Source organism: Anolis sagrei, chromosome 11, assembly GCF_037176765.1.
Source record: "Anolis sagrei isolate rAnoSag1 chromosome 11, rAnoSag1.mat, whole genome shotgun sequence".
Classification (NCBI taxonomy): Eukaryota; Metazoa; Chordata; class Lepidosauria; order Squamata; family Dactyloidae; genus Anolis; species Anolis sagrei.
In genome coordinates, this window is record NC_090031.1 from 7,308,128 (window position 1) to 7,327,828 (window position 19,701).

Below are 19,701 nucleotides of genomic sequence, written 5' to 3' on the forward strand. Positions count from 1 at the left end.
CAACCTCATACATAGATGCCAAATATTCTTCCATATGGACATTTACATTGGTTTCCGTTGTTTCTTTTGTGTGTGTGTTGTGTGTTTTCTCTCTCTGGCCCTTAATTAGAACGGAAAGGCATTTGCTGGATCCCAACTACAGTTTCATGTTCCAACTGGCATGTCGACGCGACTCTTTGCTCTCTTTGGGGAACTTTTCCCTGATTTTTGGGAGCCAGGAACAAGAACATGCCGAGCTAATTAGCCAAATTCCTTGCATATGCCTGGACACGGCCTTGTGCCGGATGTGTCTTCCCAAAAACGAATGCATTCCCTCGCTCCTCTGTCACTGTTTTATGTAAAACAGGGTCTCTTTGCAGTTTTTTCCCCTCCGGTTAGCATGCAAAGCAGAGCATGTCCTTTCCTGCAAAAAAAAGTCTCATTGTTTTTCGTGGGAATTGCAGCTGCCAAGACTTGGAGTCTTTGGGGCGGCATCAGACAAGCTGCACTCTCTCAGCCTCAGAGGACGGCAGCGGCAAATCCCCTCCAAACAAATTCAGAAATCCCGATATTTGGTTTGCTTTGGGAGTCTCCATAAGTCAGAATTGTCTTAAAGGCACATGACAACAAATCTCTTCCAAGAGATGGGAAATATCAGCTTTGTCTTGTTGGTTGTCATTTCCGCTTAACTGGGAGGCATTGGCTTTCTCTCTTCTCAACAGAGCCATTTGGGGAACGTCTTGGTTGACATGAAGCTCATAGATATCAAAGACACCTTGCCAGTTGGCTTCATTCCCATCCAGGAGACTATGGATACACGTAAGTTGAGTTGACTTGATATGTTTTTCCCGGAGATATAAAACTCATAAAAGTGCAAGGAAGTGAGGTAACACAGAAACATGGAGACAAGAGAAACATTTCAATTTTTTATTTCTCGTGTCAGGGCAGCCAGTCAACTATATTACGTTTCTAACAGAACAAAGCAAACATACAGAGAAAATACACAATGTGTGAGTTTGGTAGTTGATTAAATGTCCTTTGACCAGTATCTGGCCACTTGGAGTGCCTCTGATGTTGCCGCAAGAAGGTCCTCCATGGTGCATGTGGCAGGGCTCAGGTCGCATTGCAGTAGGTGGTCAGTGGTTTGCTCTTCTTCTCCACACTCTCATGTTGTGGATTCCACTTTTGGCCCCATTTCTTAAGATTGGCTCTGCATCTCGTGGTGCCAGAGCGCAGTCTGTTCAGCGCCTTCCAAGTCGTCCAGTCCTCTGTGTGCCCAGGAGGGAGTTTCTCATTTGGTATCAGCCATTGGTTGAGGTTCTGGGTTTGAGCCTGCCACTTTTGGACTCTCGCTTGCTGGGGTGTTCCAGCGAGTGGCTCTGTAGATCTTAGAAAACTATGTCTGGATTTAAGTCATTGACGTGCTGGCTGATACCCAAACGGGATGAACTGGAGATGTCTCTGCCTTGGTCCTTTCACTATTGGCTGCCACTTCCTGGCGGATGTCAGGTGGTGCGATACCGGCTAGACAGTGTAATTTCTCCAGTGGTGAAGGGCGCAGACACCCCGTGATAATGCGGCATGTCTCAATAAGAGCCACATCCACTGTTTTAGTGTGGTGAGATGTGTTCCACACTGGGCATGCATACTCAGCAGCAGAGTAGCACAGCGCAAGGGCAGATGTCTTCACTGTATCTGGTTGTGATCCCCAGGTTGTGCCAGTCAGCTTTCGTATGATATTGTTTCTAGCGCCCACTTTTTGCTTGATGTTCAGGCAATGCTTCTTGTAGGTGAGAGCACGGTCCAGAGTGACTCCCAGGTATTTGGGTGTGCTGCAATGCTCCAGTGGGATTCCTTCCCAGGTGATCTTCAGAGCTCAGGATGTTTCTCTGTTCTTGAGATGAAAGGCACATGTCTGTGTTTTAGCTGGATTAGGGATCAGCTGGTTTTCCCTGTAATAAGCAGTAAGAGCACCTAGTGCTTCAGAAAGCTTCTGTTCTACCATCTCAAAGCTCCTTGCTTGAGCGGTAATGGCACGATCATCAGCATAGATGAAGCGCTCTGTCCCTTCTGGCAGTGGCTGGTCAGTTGTGTAGATGTTGAACATGGATGGAGCAAGCACGCTCCCCTGAGGCAGGCCGTTCTTCTGTTTCCGCCATCTGCTTCTCTGGCCCTGGAACTCAACAAAAAAGCTCCTGTTTTGTAGCAGGTTTCCTATGAGGCACATTTCAATGTGCGTGCAAGATTGTTCCTTTCCTAACAAGAAGAGTGGGTTTTGGTATAAGTGTTGCAACTCAGAGTAAGCTTCGCCTTGCTCCCAAACACCACCACACAAGAGCTGTAGAATTTGTAGTTGATTGAGGAAAAATCCAAATATAAAATAAGCAATGCAAAGTTCCAAAGACAGAGGTTAAATGCAGTACACAGTTCCAAAGGTCGTCAGGTAAAAACAAAAGACATAATCCTTCAAGCAAAGGTCAAAACAGTCCATGATAAAAACAGTGAAACATAAGCCCCAAGAATCACGATGCAGGAAGCCCAAAGCGTGCTGTTTTAAAGCCAAGGTTATTCCATGAAGCGTTCAGGCTAACAAGCCACGTTGAACTGACACTTTCCTTTCGTTAACTAGAAGCCTAAATACTTTTTGCTAACATGAAAACATTATGCTCTCACCAACATGAAAGCATTGCGATGACCTTTCCCCGAGCTGCCTTCTCTTCTGCTGGCTAGGCGTGAACTCCTCCTGACACACAAATCAAGGCGTGCTTGCTGGGTCAAGTCACTATCAAGACTTTCTGCACTATCACTATCACCGTGGGAAGGCAAAGGCCTTTCCACCTGTTCATTGTCTAGTTCATTGGCATTCCTTTCTTCTGAGAACCGCTTTGGTTACATCCCGTTTAGATTACTGCAACACTCTCTACGTGGGGTTGCCTCTGAAGACTGCCCGGAAGTTCCAACTAGTCCAACGAACGGCAGCCAGAATACTAACATGAGCGGGGTACAGGGAGCATACTACTCCTCTGTTGCACCAGCTCCACTGGCTGCCAATTAGCTTCCGAGCACAATTCAAAGTGCTGGTGTTAACCTATAAAGCCCTAAACGACTCCGGCCCAAGTTACCTGTCCGAACGTATTCTTCCCTATGAACCATCTAGATTGTTAAGATCGTCTGGAGGGGCCCTGCTCTCGGTCCCACCGGCCTCACAAGCGCGTCTGGTGGGGACGAGGGACAGGGCCTTCTCGGTGGTGGCCCCTCGGCTCTGGAACTCTCTCCCACTGGAGATCAGAACTGCCCCCTCTATCTTGACATTCAGGAAACAGGTGAAAACTTGGCTGTGGAAATTGGCATTTGACGAGCGAGTCAATATTGTGTGATATTATTATTATTATTATTATTATTATTATTATTATTATCTTTATTTGTACCCCGCTAGCATCTCCCGAAGGACTCGATGTGGCTTACAAAGGCCAAGGCCTCAAAACACAACATAACAATACAAAACCTAAAGCAAATTAAAAACAATTAAAGCAACATTAAACAACATGCAATAAACAATACACATACACCAAGACACAAAAAAACTGTTGACTTCCCAGCTGCACTATCTGCACTGTCTGTTGGAACCTCAGAAAAAGACATAGGAACAGGCCCAGGAATCTGTGGCACAGAAAAAGAGCCAGGAATCTGAATCCCATCATCCTCATCATCAGAGAACATCTCAGGCCCAGAATCACGCTGAACCACAACAATAAGTCACGTGGGGGTTGGTTGGGAGTCAGCTGCATTAAAATCACCATTGACTATGAGTTTGAAACCAGCCCGGGTCGGAGTAAGCTCCCGACAATTTGTCTAGCTTGCTGTCGACCTTTGCAGCCCAAAAGACAGTTGCATCTGTCAAGTAGGAAATTCAGGTACCGCTTATACGGGGAGGCTAATTTAATAAAAAATAAATAATAATTAAAAAATGTATTTATATACCACTCTATCTCCCCGAGGGGGACTCAGGGTGGTTCCCAGGTAACATCACTGAAACATACAAAGTAAACAGCATGACATAAAATTAACAAAACAACATAAGCATAAAATTATCACAATAACACATGTATATTAAAAGTAATCCTACCTGTTCATAGCAATTAAAAAGCCGGGCCAAGGCTAGTGCAAACTCAAAATATGAGGGGGCCGGGAATTAAGTACAGTGCTATAACAGGCTAATGGCAATAACAGGTACGGGTCTGTGGCTGCTCATTTCCAGGGCCTATTAGAAGGATGACCAGGGTAATAGATAAAGAGTGCAAGGCCATATTCAACAATGTTTGGGCTGGACTAGAACTGGTCATTCTCAAAGGCTTGTTGAAACCACCAGGTCTTTAAACTCTTACAAAAGCAGGGGAGGGATGGGGCCTGTCTTATTTCCTTTGGAAGGGCATTCCAGAGGCGGGGGGCCACCACCGAGAAGGCCCTCTCTCTCATCCCCACCAACCATACTCGTGACAATGGTTGGAGTGAAAGGAGGGCCTCCCCGGAAGATCTTAGAGTTCGCACCGGTTCATGGAAGGAGATGCGATAGTAGGGCCCAAACCGTTTAGGGCTTAATTTAATTTAACTAATTTGTAACACCATAAAAAATCTCCATCAGGATGAAAAAGAATGAGGAAGTACTCCATTGGTATCATAAGTGACGGTGAAGCAATAGCTCCCCCGGTGGCCAGAATGAGATCATACCCTCATGGAACTAGAAAGTTAAATAGCCTCTGTGTGTCTGTCTATAATAATAATAATAATAATAATTATAATTATAAAACTTTATTTATACCCCGCTACCATCTCCCCAAGGGACTTGGTGCTGTTTACATGAGGCCGAGCCCACAATACAACAATAATAAAGCAATAGCAAACAAACAATACAAAACAATTAAAATATATCTCATAAGCAAAAATAAAAATAAGCAATACAGTCACACAACAAGCATTTAAAAACCTATGGCTGGGCCAAATGTAAAATTAAAATTAAAAAATAATGCTGGGCATGAGCAAGGTAGGAGATAGAAATTTTCGGAGGGGATCGGGCGTGCAAATCAATCCTAAATCAATAATAAAGTGCACTTTGAGGACATATTGCTGAGAGTTTCGTTTATTCTGGAAAGGCACATTGGAACAACCACATTTTCAGGCTCCTCCTAAATATTGCCAGAGTTGGGGCATTCTGGATGTCCTTGGGAAGCGAGTTCCAGAGTCGGGGGGCCACCACTGAGAAGGCCCTCTCCTTCGTCCCCACCAATCGCGCCTGCGATGGAGGTGGGTGCGCGAGCAGGGTCTCTCCAGATGATCAAAGAGATCGTGTGTGTTCGTACACAGAGATGCTGTCACTCAGGTAGGCGGGTCCCAAACCGTTCAGGACTTTGTAGGTAAGAACCTACACCTTGAATTGGGACCGGAAAATGAACGGCAGCCAGTGGAGCTCCTTAAACAGAAGGGTTGACCGCTCCCTGTAAGGAGCACCAGTTAACAACCTGGCTGCCACCCATTGAACCAATTGAAATTTCCGGCCCGTTTTCAAGGGCAGCCCCACATAGAGTGCATTACAGTAGTCCAATCAGGAGGTGACTAAGGCATGGACCACCCTGGCCAGATCCGCCTTCACAAGGTCTATATATGTTGTGTGTCTATGGCATTGAATGTTTGCCATGTATATGTGCATTGTGATCCACCCTGAGTTCCCTGTGGGGAGAGAAGGGCAGAATATAAATACTGTAAATAAACATAAAATATCTGAATCCTGCACTCACTCACTTTGCAGAAGAAACCGCTTTCCGGAAGAAGAGGCTCTGCATCAAGTTCATCCCGCGGGATTCCACGGAGGCGGCCATTTGCGATATCCGAATCCTGGGCCGGGGCAAGCAAGCTCCTCCGCAGTATACTTTCATCGGGTAATAATAATAATAATAATAATAATAATAATAATAATAAGGATGTAAAAATCGAACTGCAAAGACTCTGGCACAAGCCAGTCAAGGTGGTCCCAGGGGCGTCAGAGGGGTCTCCAAAGACCATCAGAAAACACAGTATTTTCTGGGTTGTTGTAGGTTTTTTCGGGCTATATGGCCATGGTCTAGAGGCATTCTCTCCTGATGTTTCGCCTGCATCTGTGGCAAGCATCCTCAGAGGTAGTGAGGTCTGTTGGAACTAGGAAAAAGGGTTTATATATCTGTGGAATGACCATGGTGGGACAAAGGACTCTTGTCTGCTGGAGCTAGGTGTGAATGTTTCAAATGACCACCTTGATTAGCATATAATGGCATGACAGTGCCTGGAGCAAACTTTTGTTGAGAGGTGATTAGATGTCCTTGTTTGTTTCCTCTCTGTTGTAATTTTCTGTCTGTCATGGGGATTCTGTGTGGGAAGTTTGCCCCAATTCTATCGTTGGTGGCATTTAGAATGCTCTTTGATTTTAGGTGAACTATAAATCCCAACAACTACAACTCCCAAATGTCAAGGTCTGTTTTCCCCAAGCTCCACCAGTGTTCACATTTGGGCATTTTGATAATTTGTGCCAGGGGACTGAGTCAAAGAGGTGCCAAATGGCATTAATTCTATAGTAGTGTAGGTTGGTGCATGTATTATTATTTTTTTATTACCAATTGCACCGAAAGCTAATGCTTTGGCGGTTCGTTTTCTTTCAACCCCAAAGGGAACTCAACAGTATGGGCATCTGGTATCGAATGGGCAAAGTCCCCCGGAACCACGAAACATCTCAACCGACAACGCCTTCGCCACAAGCTCCGGCCACCACGCCAGCTGCCAACCTTCCCAGGTGAGGCTCTCTGTGCAAATTCTGCTTTGACTGTAATGATTTAGTCCTTTCCAAGGAATGGGGCCGGTTGAATTCACGGAGACACCCATGTGAGGGTTGCCATCTTGGTTCGACCACAGTGTTGTCACCAAAGGCTTGGTACAACCTAGTATTGCAGCATCACAGCATTGGCTCTTGATACAGCCCAGTATTGTATTGGCTATGTTGACTGCAGCATCACAGCATTGTCTCTTAGTATGGCCTAGTATTTTATTGGCTTTATCAGCTGCAGCATCACAGCATTGTCTCTTAGTACAGCCTAATATTGTATTGGCTTTGTTGGCTGCATCATCACAGCATTGGCTCATGATACAACCTCGTACTGTATTTATTGGCTGCAACATCACAGCATTGGCTCTTGGTACAGCCTAGTATTGTATTGGCTTTATCGACTGCAGCATCACAGCATTGGCTCTTGGTACATCATAGCATTGGCTCTGGATACAGCCTACTATTGTATTGGCTATGTTGACTGCAGCATCACAGCATTGTCTCTTAGTATAGCCTAGTATTGTATTGACTTTATCGGCTGCAGCATCACAGCATTAGCTCTTGATACAGCCTAATATTGTATTGTCTTTATCAGTTGCAGCATCACAGCATTGGCTCTTGATACAGCCTAATATTGTATTGGCTTTGTTGGCTGCATCATCACAGCATTGGCTCATGATACAGCCTAGTATTGTATTGTCTTTATTGGTTGCAGCATCACAGCATTCTCTCTTAGTATAGCCTAATATTGTATTGGCTTTATCGGCTGCATCATCACAGCATTGGCTCTTGCTACAGCCTAATATTGTATTGGCTATGCTGATGGCAGCATCACAGCATTGTCTCTTAGTATTGCCTAGTATTGTATTGGCTTTATCGGCTGCATCATCACAGCATTGGCTCTTGGTACAGCCTAGTATTGTATTGACTTTATCGGCTGCAACATCACAGCATTGGCTCTTGATAAAGCCTAGTATTATATTGGGTTTATCTGCTGCAGCATCACAGCATTAGCTCTTGATACAGCCTAGTATTATATTGATTTTATCTGCTGCAGCATCACAGTATTGGCTCTTGATACAGCCTAGTATTGTATTGGGTTTATCGGCTGCAGCATCACAGCATTGTCTCTTAGTACAGCCTAATATTGTATTGGCTTTGTTGGCTGCATCATCATAGCATTGGCTCATGATACAGCCTAGTATTGTATTGATTTTATCGGCTGCATCACCGCATTGGCACTTGATACAGCCTAGTATTGTATTGGCTTTATCGACTGCAACATCACAGCATTATCTCTTGATACAGTTCCCAAGATCCAAAGGCAAATAACATGAAGCATAATCCATTAGCAATGGTCAAACGAGAGTCCATGGTAGACAGATAAAATCAGGATCAAAATCCAAGTCTCAAAAAAGCCATAAGCGTCTGCAAAAGCCAAGGTAATTCCACAGAAGTTAACAGGGAAAGAGCAACATTGGACTGACAGGAAATGCGTGTCATCTACATCATTAAATAAGTTTCCCTGACATGAAAGTATTGCGTTGACCTTTGGCTTCACGCTTGCTGGCAAGGCGCGTGCTTCTGCGAACTCTTAATTGTAAACGATCCTGTCTACTTGTTAGTTCAGTATTATCTTCAAGGCTAAACAACTCATTATCACCGCAACCCAGGTTTGAACTGTCAACCTTTTGATCGGCAAGATTTTCTGCAACTGGTGGTTTAACCCGCTGTGCTAAGCCCAGCCCTCAAATGGCCATCAGTTGGGGGGACTTTGATTTCATATTCCTCCATAACAGCATTGGCTCTTATACAGCCTAGTATTGTATTGGCTTTATTGGCTGCAGCATCACAATACCGGCTCTTGACACAACCTTTTCTCCCTCCTACCTCCCTCTTCTCTCTATATCTTGGCATTAGAAATTCTCCCGAAATCCTAGTAATTACTTTTAATATTTTTTGGTAGCAACTCTGCATAGTAGTGGGCGAATGCCGCTCTGCTGGCACACTAAGCATGCAAATTGGGACTCTGATTTTTCTGCTTTCCTCTCCCCGCAGCCGTCATGCCAGCGTCCAGGCACTCGGCAAGTGTGTCAAAACACAATGTGAATTAATTTGCTCTAATTGTGACTCCAGAGATGCTGGAAACTACAGCAAGCATTATCAAAAGAATTCCTCTTTCTGTTCCTGCCTTCTTTCTTGGTCCTGCCAGGTCCTCTTCTTCCACATGGGAATTGGGAAGAGAAAGGACTGCTTAAATTTGGGGAAGGGGTAAAGAAAATTGCACTGGAATTACAGGTTAATTGTCTCTGATCTCAAACGCTTGGGACCAGAATCCATGGAGGAATACAAAATCAAAGTCACCCCCCCCTCCGACTGATGGTCATTCAAGGGCCGGGCTTAGCACAGCTGGTTAACCCGCCAGTTGCAGAAAATCTTGCCGATCGAAAAGTTGACAGTTCAAACCCGGGTCGGGTGAGCTCCCACCATCAGCCCCAGCTTCAGCTTACCTAGCAATTTGAAAACAGCAATGTGAGTAGATAAATCAAAGTCTGATGGCCATTCGAGGGCCAGACTTAGCACAGTGGGTTAAACCACCAGTTACAGAAAATCTTGCCGATCAAAAGGTTGACAGTTCAAACTTTGGTTGGGGTGAGCTTCCGCCATTAGCCCCAGCTTCTGCTTACCTTGCAGTTCGAAAACAGCAATGTGAGTAGATAAATCCAAGTCCTCCCGACTGATGGCCATTCAAAGACCGGGCTTAGCACAGCGGGTTAAACCGCCACTTGCAGATCGAAAGGTTGACAGTTCAAACCTGGGTTGGGGTGAGCTCCCACCATCAGCCCCAGCTTCCACTTACGTAGAAGTTCGAAAACAGCAATGTGAGTAGATAAATCAAAGTCCTCCCGACTGATGGTCATCCAAGGGCCGGGCTTAGCACAGCGGGTTAAACTGCCAATTGCTGAAAATCTTGCTGATCGAAAGGTTGACAGTTCAAACCTGGGTCGGGGTGAACTCCCGCCATCAGCCCCAGCTTCTGCTTACCTAGCAGTTCGGAAACAGCAATGTGAGTAGATAAATCAAAATCCACCCAACTGATGGCCATTCAAGGGCTGGTCTTAGCACAGCGGGTTAAACTGCCAATTGCTGAAAATCTTGCCAGTCGAAAGGTTGACAGTTCAAACCTGGGTTGTGGTGATCTCCCGCTGTCAGCCCTAGCTTCTGCTTGCCTAGCAGTTCGAAAACAGCAATATGAGTAGATAAATCAAAGTCCTCCCGACTGATGGCCATTCGAGGGCTGGTCTTAGCACAGTGGGTTAAACTGCCAATTGCTGAAAATCTTGCTGATCGAAAGGTTGACAGTTCAAACCCGGGTCGGGGTGAGCTCTCACTGTCAGCCCCAGCTTCTGCTTACCTAGCAGTTCGAAAACAGCAATGTGAGTAGATAAATAGGTACTGCTTTAAGTGGAGAGGTAATAAAAGGGAGGGTGTTGGGAGGGTGTCTACAGACAACAAAGCTCCTCAGCGTGGAAGATGGAGCGACAGCACTTCCCTGTGGCCAGAGTTGAGCACACCCTCCAGATGCCAGAGATGGAAAATGATGGGAAGCCATTACCTCTGTGTATGTATTGTCTCCATTTCCAGGAGGATGCTATTTTCCAAGCCGTGGCTTGACTGAGATTTGGGCGTGTTGCACCGAGCCCGGGCTGCTCTCCCTTCTCTTCCTGCAACCGCTACATTTTGCGATAATTTGATGAAGAACTTCACCCTAATTAAATATTCAAATGCGGCTTGCATGTCACCGCGGCTTCCCGGGGCTGGGAATGATGATTAATTGTATTCCGAACTCGGGCGGCCGCTGTTTGCCTCGACACAGCCGTCGTTTGCTGATTGTTCGTGCGTCTTGCGTGCTGTTCGGCGCTCTCTTTTTTTCCGCCTCCTCCCCTCTTTTTGTTGGAATTGAAACCAGTAATTGATATGCCATATGCCGCCAAGCTGCTCGCACATAACAATAGTATTTCGGAACTTGGGGGTTTTAATAAGTTGGGTTTTTCTTTGTCTCTATTTCTGGGAGGGAAAGCAAGTGGAGACTCCCTTATCGGAAAGGCCTTCATTGGACTTTGGATGAGACATCTTGGAGATGGGACCCAAGTCCGAACATGAAAGGAATTGAGGTTTCACATACACTTTACGCATACGAGGGTGGAATGAAAAGTAATGCCTCCACCTCCGTAACTCCTCAACAGATGGCAGTACTGGTATGCGGCAGGTACTGGCTTGTTCAGTAGACTCTCCTCTACAGTTCCATTTTGGCAGGAAGCCTTCGCATTGAACGGTTGTGTTGTTAAAGTGTGAAGTATGGAACCCTGTGCAGACGGTCGGTCATGGTGACTTAAGCACCGTATGCGGAAGTTACTGGCTTGTTCAGTAGACTCTTCTCTACAGTTCCATTTTGGTGGGAAGGCTTAGCATTGAACATTGTGTTGTTAAACTGTGAAGTATGGAACCCTGTGCAGATGGTCGGTCAATGCAACTTAAGCAATGTATGCGGCAGGTACTGGCTTGTTCAGTAGACTCTCCTCTACAGTTCCATTTTAGCAGGAAGCCTTAACATTGAACCCTTGTGTTGTTAAAGTGCGAAGTATGGAACTCTGCACAAACGGTCAGTCAATGTGACTTAATCACCGTATGTGGCAGGTACTGGCTTGTTCGGTAGACTCTCCTCTACAGTTCCATTTTGGTGGGAAGCCTTAGCATCGAATGGTTGTGTTGTTAAAGTGTGAAGTATGGAACCCTGCGCAGACAGTCGGTCAATGTGACTTAAACAACATGCAGTCATTGAATTCTTGACAGCAGAAGGTGTCACCTCAACATCTTTAAACTTACTTGCCCAACAACGCACAGTACTCACATCAACACAATCACCATAAACAGCTTGCATTCTCTGATTAATCTCCTTTGGGGTGACACCTTCTGCTGCCAAGTATGCGGAAGGTACTGGCTTGTTCAGTAGACTCTCCTCTACAGTTCCATTCTGGCGGGAAGCCTTAGCATTGAACGGTTGTGTTGTTAAAGTGCAAAGTATGGAACCCTGTGTAGACGGTCGGTCAATGCAACTTAAGCACCGTATGCGGCATGTACTGGCTTGTTCAGTAGACTCTTCTCTACAGTTCCATTTTGGCGGGAAGCTGTAGCATTGAACAGTTGTGTTGTTAAAGTACGAAGTATAAAACCCTGTGAAGACGGTCAGTCAATGCAACTTAAGCACTGTATGCAGAAGTTACTGGCTTGTTCAGTAGACTCTCCTCTACAGTTCCATTTTGGCAGGAAGCTTTAGCATTGCACAGTTGTGTTGTTAAAGTGCAAAGTATAAAACCCTGTGCAGAAGGTCGGTCAATGCAACTTAAGCACCATATGCGGCAGGTACTGGCTTGTTCAGTAGACTCTCCTCTACAGTTCAATTTTGGCAGGAAGTCTTAGCATTGAATGGTTGTGTTGTTAAAGTGCGAAGTATGGAACCCTGCGCATACAGTCGGTCTATGTGACTTAAGCAACATGCAGTCGTTGAATTCTTGACAGCAGAAGGTGTCACCCCAAAGGAGATTCACCAGAGAATGCAAGCTGTTTATGGTGATTGTGCCGATGTGAGTACTGTGTGTCATTCGGCGAGTATGTTTAAAGATGTTGAGGTGAGACGACTTGCATGACCAACAAAGTGTTGGACGTCCTGTGACAGCAACCACCGAGTTTCACAAGCAAAAGGTTGGCAGACCCCTCTGACACCCTTTTGTGATCCCAGGTTGAGAAACACTGCCATAAGTCAATAATATCTTGTGTTTTTTTTCCTTTCTAGGCACATATCTCTGACGCTCCCTGCCAGTTTTCGAGGGAAGGGGCAAGGCACGCGGCCGGACTTTGAGTACCAGCACTCCAACTTGTATGCCATATCAGGTAAGTTGTAAATCATATCATTATTGTAGTTACGTGTTACATAAGAGCCTAAATCCAAAGCCATACAGGTGACTCTCACTTGGGCTGAGTGTGCTTTGGGAACCGTGACAAGATAGATCCAACCCAAATGCTCTTTGATTGTAGGTGAACTACAACTCCCAAAGGTCAAGGTCTATTTTCCCCAAACTCATTTGTGTGCATATTTGGGCATATGGAATATTTGTGCCAAGTTTGGTCCAGATCCATCATTGTTTGAGTCCAAAGTGCTCTCTGGATGTTGGTGAACTACATCTCCCAAACTGAAGGTCAATGCCCATGAAACCCTTCTAGTGTTTTCTGTTGATCATGGGAGTTCTGTGTCCCAAGAATGGTTCAATTCCATCATTGGTGGGGTTCAGAATGCTCTTTGATTGTAGGTGAACTATCAGTCCCAGCAACTACAACTCCCAAAGGTCAAGGTCTATTTTCCCCAAACCCCATTTGTGTGCATATTTGGGCATATGGAATATTTGTGCCAAGTTTGCCCCAGATCCACCTTTGTTTGAGTCCAAAGTGCTCTCTGGATGTTGGTGAACTACAACTCCCAAACTGAAGGTCAATGCCCATGAAACCCTTCTAGTGTTTTCTGATGATCATGGGAGTTCTGTGTCCCAAGTTTGGTTCAATTCCATCATTGGTGGGGTTCAGAATGCTCTTTGATTGTAGGTGAACTATCAGTCCCAGCAACTACAACTCCCAAAGGTCAAGGTCTATTTTCCCCAAACTCATTTGTGTGCATATTTGGGCATATGGAATATTTGTGCCAAGTTTGGTCCAGATCCATCATTGTTTGAGTCCAAAGTGCTCTCTGGATGTTGGTGAACTACAACTCCCAAACTGAAGGTCAATGCCCATGAAACCCTCCTAGTGTTTTCTGTTGATCATGGGAGTTCTGTGTCCCAAAATTGGTTCAATTCCATCATTGGTGGAGTTCAGAATGCTCTTTGATTGTAGGTGAACTATCAGTCCCAGCAACTACAACTCCCAAAGGTCAAGGTCTATTTTCCCCAAACCCCATTTCTGTGCATATTTGGGCATATGGAATATTTGTGCCAAGTTTGCCCCAGATCCACCTTTGTTTGAGTCCAAAGTGCTCTCTGGATGTTGGTGAACTACAACTCCCAAACTCAAGGTCAATGCCCATGAAGCCCTTCAGGTTGAAACTTGCCTTGTATCTATTTACAGTTTATTTTACCCTTGCTCTTATGCAACTTGCCTTGAACGTCATCCTGCATTTAAGTGGTCTTATCAGTTTATGAATCTGTTGGCAGTTGTGCACCTTTTACTGCATTGGGTCTTTGGACTGTCATAAAGCTTGATCTCTATTATCTAGAATAATAATAATAATCCTTTATTTATACCCCGCTAACATCTCCCGAAGGACTCGGTGCGGCTTACAAGAGGCCAAGGCCCAACACATCAATAAAACAACAGCATGAGGAAGACAACCATCCTCGGAAACAATAAATAAAACTCAAAAAACAAGCAATAAACATTAAAACAATAGCAATAAACATTAGACAATAACACCATGACACGTTTAAAACTAAGGCCCGGCCAAATGTAATGATTAAAATTTTAAAATGCTGAACATGACAGGTGAGATGGATAGGTTTTTGGAGATAGGTGCAGTTTGCAGACAATCTTAAATCTCTAGTAAAGTGCATTTGCGACATGATGCTAGGAGTTTCCTATTCTGGGAAGTCACACTGGAACAACCATGTCTTCAAGCTCTTCCTAAAGACTGCCAAATTAAATCCAGACAAGACAGAGGTACTCCTGGTCAGTCGCAAGGCCGAGCAGGGTATAGGGTTACAGCCTGTGCTGGACGGGGTCGCACTCCCCTTGAAGGCGCAGGTTCGCAGCTTGGGTGTGACCCTGGATTCATCGCTGAGCCTGGAGCCCCAGGTTTCAGCGGTGACCAGGGGAGCATTTGCACAGCTTAGGCTCATGCGCCAGCTGCGCCCGTATCTTGGGAAGTCTGACTTGGCCACGGTGGTACACGCTTTGGTCACATCCCGCCTCGACTACTGCAACGCTCTCTACGTGGGGCTGCCCTTGAAGATGGCCCGGAAGCTCCAGCTAGTCCAGCGCGCGGCAGCCATGTTGTTAACTGGAGCGGGACGCAGGGAGCATACAACGCCCTTGCTGTCCCAGCTCCACTGGCTGCCGATTTGCTACCGGGCCCAATTTAGGGTGCTGGTGCTATCCTACAAAGCCCTAAACGGTTCCGGCCCAAAATACCTTGCAGACCGCATCTCGGCCTACGAGCCCACGAGGACCTTGAGATCATCTGGGGAGGCCCTTCTCTCGGTCCCGCCTGCCTCACAGGCACGCCTGGCGGGGACAAGAGAGCGGGCCTTCTCGGTGGTGGCCCCCCGGCTATGGAACTCCCTCCCTGCTGAAATTAGACAGGCGCCCTCCCTTATGGCCTTCCGTAAGGGCCTGAAAACATGGCTCTTCGAGAAGGCCTTCAACTGAGTGCTATGTTATCGGAATGACGACCGGAATGGACTATGACCATGAGATTGATTATGACCCCAAAATAAGACGAAGCGGATTTTTAGTTTAATTAGATGTTTGTATTAGTAAGATGTTGTGTTGTGGTCTTGAATCATTGTAAATTGTTGTTCTCTCTATGTTTTGTACACCGCCACGAGTCGCCCTAGGGCTGAGAGCGGCGGTTAACAAGTGCAAGTAATAAATAATAAATAAATAATAAATAAATAAATAATGTTGGGGCTTGTCTGATATCCTTGGGGAGAGAGTTCCAGAGTCAGGGGGCAACCACGGAGAAGGCCCTGTCCCTCGTCCCCACCAATCGCACTTGCAACGCAGGTGGGATCGTGAGCAGGGCCTCTCCAGATAATCGGAGAGATCGTGTGGGTTCGTATATGGAAATGTGGTCACGCAGGTAGGCAGGTCCCAAACCGTTTAGGGCTTTGTAGGTAAGCACCTGCACCTTGAATTGGGACCGGAAAATGAACGGCAGCTAATGGAGCTCCTTAAACAGGAGGGTTCACCTTTCTCTGTAAGGAGCCCCAGTTAGCAACCTGGCCGCCGCCCGTTGGACCAGTTGGAATTTCTGGGCCGTTTTCAAGGGCAGCCCCATGTGGAGCGCATTACAGTAGTCCAATCTGGAGGTGACTAAGGCATGGACCACCCTGGCCAGATCCGCTTTCACGAGGTACGGTCGCAGTTGGCGCATGAGTCTCAATTGTGCAAAAGATCAAACTCAGAGATAACCACTGAGCTGCTAAACATGTTGACCAAAAGGTCGCTGGTTCGAATCTGGGGAGTGGCATGAGCTCCCGCTGTCATCCCCAGCTTCTGCCAACTTAGCAGTTCGAAAACATGCAAATGTGAGTAGATCAATAGGTACCACTCTGGTGGGAAGGTAATGGCGCTCCATGCAGTCATGCCGGTCACATGAACTTGGAGGCGTCTAGGGACAACGCTGGCTCTTCGGCTTAGAAATGGAGATAAGCATCAACCTCCGGAGTTGGACATGACTGGACTTAATATCAGGGGAAAACTTTTACCTTTATCTTTTACTATTATCTATGATTTTATGAAATGTGGCGATGGATTTGATCCACAAATGTCCCTTGTGGCATTTGCCTAGAGTTTGAGAACTACAGGTAGACTACATCTGAATGTGGAGGGTCTTTTCCTCTTCCTGTTTTGCCCTCTCAAGGTGAACGGTGCTCAGAAAGGTTAGTTGGGAAACATTACATATTTCTGTATATTAATTGCATGCACACTAACAAAACCAGATTTCTCTTTAATTATACTGCCATTTAAAGCCCAATTATCTGACTCCGTTCAAACGCTCATTGGAAAATCCCCTCCATTATTTCGCACCCCTCTCTCTTGCTGTTTTTGAGCTTGGGAGAAAAGGAAACAGCTGCACAAATGCTGGGAAACCCCAGAGGGAATGGATGGAGTTGTATCGAAAGAGAGCCACAACGGAAGGAAGCAGGAAACAAAAACACTCATCTGCAAATAAATACGCCTTACCCCTTGGCGGTTATATCTGCAACGGGAACTGCAGCAGCAACACTTGGAAGGAGAGAGATAAACTGGTGTCCCGTCCCGTCCCCCACAATGTAAATCCATTTGTTTATTTTCAAAATAATAATAATGAACAGTAAAGGTTTTCCCCTGACATTAAGTCGTGTCCGACTCTGGGGGTTGGTGCTCATCTCCATTTCTAAGCGGCATTATCCATAGACACCTCCAAGGTCATGCTGGCATGACTGCATGGAGCGCCCTTACCTTCCCGCCAGAGCAGTACCTATTGATCTACTCACATTTGCATGTTTTCAAACTGCTAGGTTGGCAAAAGCTGGGGCTGACAAGGGAAGCTCATGTCGCTCCCCGGAATTGAACCTGCGACCTTTCAGTCAACAAGCTCAGCGCTTTAACCCACTGCGCCACTGGGGGCGCCTTAATAATAATGAATGCTTGCAATATAATCTACTTTATCTCAGGCATGGGCAAACTTTGGCCCTCTGGGTGTTTTGGACTTCAGTTCCCACAATTCCTAACAGTCTACTGCAGTGTTTCTCCACCAGGGAATCGGGACCCCTGAGGGGGTCACAAGGGGGTTTCAGAGAGGTCACGAAACCCTTTGGCAGAGAAGACTGAAGATCTCTCCGGCTGCCCTTCTCTTCCTTTTAGAAACAGACAGTGAATCCTCCCACCAAAATCCCTGCTCCTCTCTGGATATAGGTGAACTACATCTCCCAAACTTAAGGTCAATGCCCACCAAACCCAGTATTTTCTGTTGGTCATAGGGGTTTTGTGTGGGAATCCTATTGTTGGTGGAATTCAGAATGCTCTTTGATTGTAGGTGAACTATAAATCCCAGCAACTACAACTCCCAAATGTCAAGATGCTTTCCTCCAAAACTCCACCAGTGTTCACATTTGGGCACATTGAATATTCGTGCCAAGTTTGGTCCATATCCTTCATTATTTGAGTCCACTGGATGTAGGTGAACTACAACTCCAAAATTCAAAATTAATGCCCACCAAACCCAGTATTTTCTGTTGGTCACGGGGGTTCTGTGTGGGAATTCTGTCGTTCGTGGGGTTCAGAATGCTCTTTGATTGTAGGCGAACTATAAATCCCAGCAACTACAACTCCCAAATGTCAAGCTCTATTTCTTCCAAACTCCACCAGTTTTCACATTTGTGCATATTGAGTGGTTGTGCAAAGTTTGGTCCATATCCATCATTGTTTGATGGATATGGACCAACGACATCCAGTACTCTCTGGATATGGTTGAACTAGAACTCTCAAACTCAAGGTCAATGCCCACCAAACCCTTCAAGTATTTTCTGTTGGTCATGGAAGTTCTGTGTGCCAAATTTGCTTCAATTCTATCATTGATGGGGTTCAGAATGCTCTATGATTGGAAGTGAACTATAAATCCCAGCAACTACAACTCCCAAATATAAAGGTCTATTTTCCCCAACCCCACCAGTATTCAAATTTGGGTGTATCGGGTATATGTGCCAAATTTGGTCCAGTGAATGAAGATAGATCCTGCATATCAGATATTTACATCATGATTCATAACAGTAGCGGAATTAGAGTTATGTAGTAGCAACGAAAATAATGTCATGGTTTGGGGTCACCACAACATGAGGAACTGTATTAAGGGGTCACGGCATTAGGAAGGTTGAGAACCACTGTAATAGACTATTCCAGTGGCACACTGGGTTAAAATGCTGAGCTGAAAGGGGTGAGCTCCCACTGTTAGCCCCAGCTTCTGCCCAGCTAGCACGGCATTAGGGAGGTTGAGAAACTAGTGGAACCTCCTTAGACAGGAGTAGTGTATCAGTTAATATTAGATGCTAGGCAAACTTGCCATCGCCATCCTAATTTGCTTAGTAGCTCCATTGAAACATCGTATTGGAATTGATGGATTGGAAGCGTATTTATTCTTTTCCTTTTGGTCTTGCTAAGAACAGCTGGGACTTCTCAAAAGCAAACAAATGAAACAAGCCGTGAATTGATAACGCAGTGCAGCCCCTGCCTCTCCGAAAAGGCCCTCGGCTGTTTCCCGGCTCCTTTCCTTGTATATATATTATTAAAAAACTAAAATATATTAATGGTGAGTGACACTTATAACCGACGAACATGGCATTAACTCATGTACCTTAATGAAAGGGCCATTCAAACAGTAATCTTTTGGCTCAGTGCTGCCGCGGTAGGCTTCTAAATAGATGGGATATCACCGTGGCATAATTCATGTCAGTTTTCGTTTTTCCTCGTTACTCCGGCGGCCTAATGGAGTTGGAAATGAGCGGAAATATTGCCCGGTGAGGTTCCCAAGGGGAGAAGGAAAGCGGAAGTCACGCGTTTTTGTCGGGTGTGTTTTATTATTTCCTCTTCCCCTTGAAGCCACAAATACAGGACCCAACCCGTATTTGAACCCTTCACCAACTCAGACGGATGATCCAACTAGTCTTGGGGAAATGCAAAAGTAGAGCATGAAGACAGTGTCCAAATTATTCCAAATTATGGCTCTAGGGATGGACCTGGGTTTAAAAGACTACAAACCACGATACCCACCGGTTTTGTCATCCTGTTATCCATGTCCTGCCTTCTTTCCATCCTCCCATCCCTTTATTTTTACCCCATCTTCCTCTAAGATGTCCATTCACCTGTCTATCCACCTGTCCATCCATCCATCCTTTATTTATTTCCTGCCTTCTTCCCACATTTCCTGCTTTCCATCCACCCATCCCTTTATTTATTTTAAGCTTCCTTCTTTCCATCCCTTGACTTTTATCCCACCTTTCTCCCAGATGTATGTCCTTCCTTCCCTCCTTTCCCCTTCCCTCGCTCTCTCCTTTCTTCCTTATTTCCTT

At 45.7% G+C, this 19,701-nt stretch overlaps 1 protein-coding gene across 3 annotated transcripts in view; it reads left to right on the forward strand.

Annotated features, from left to right (window-relative positions):
- Positions 1–19,701, forward strand: part of MVB12B (multivesicular body subunit 12B) — a 95,427-nt gene that overhangs the window by 18,739 nt on the left and 56,987 nt on the right. For all 3 annotated transcript variants that reach the window (XR_010910330.1, XM_060757404.2, XM_060757402.2), the window contains exons 4-7: positions 702–798; positions 5,783–5,912; positions 6,674–6,796; positions 12,681–12,778. Coding sequence is in view for 2 of the 3 variants with exons in the window: in XM_060757404.2 (XP_060613387.1) it covers positions 702–798; positions 5,783–5,912; positions 6,674–6,796; positions 12,681–12,778 (448 nt within the window). In the remaining variant the exon portion in view is untranslated. The remainder of the gene's footprint in view (positions 1–701; positions 799–5,782; positions 5,913–6,673; positions 6,797–12,680; positions 12,779–19,701) is intronic.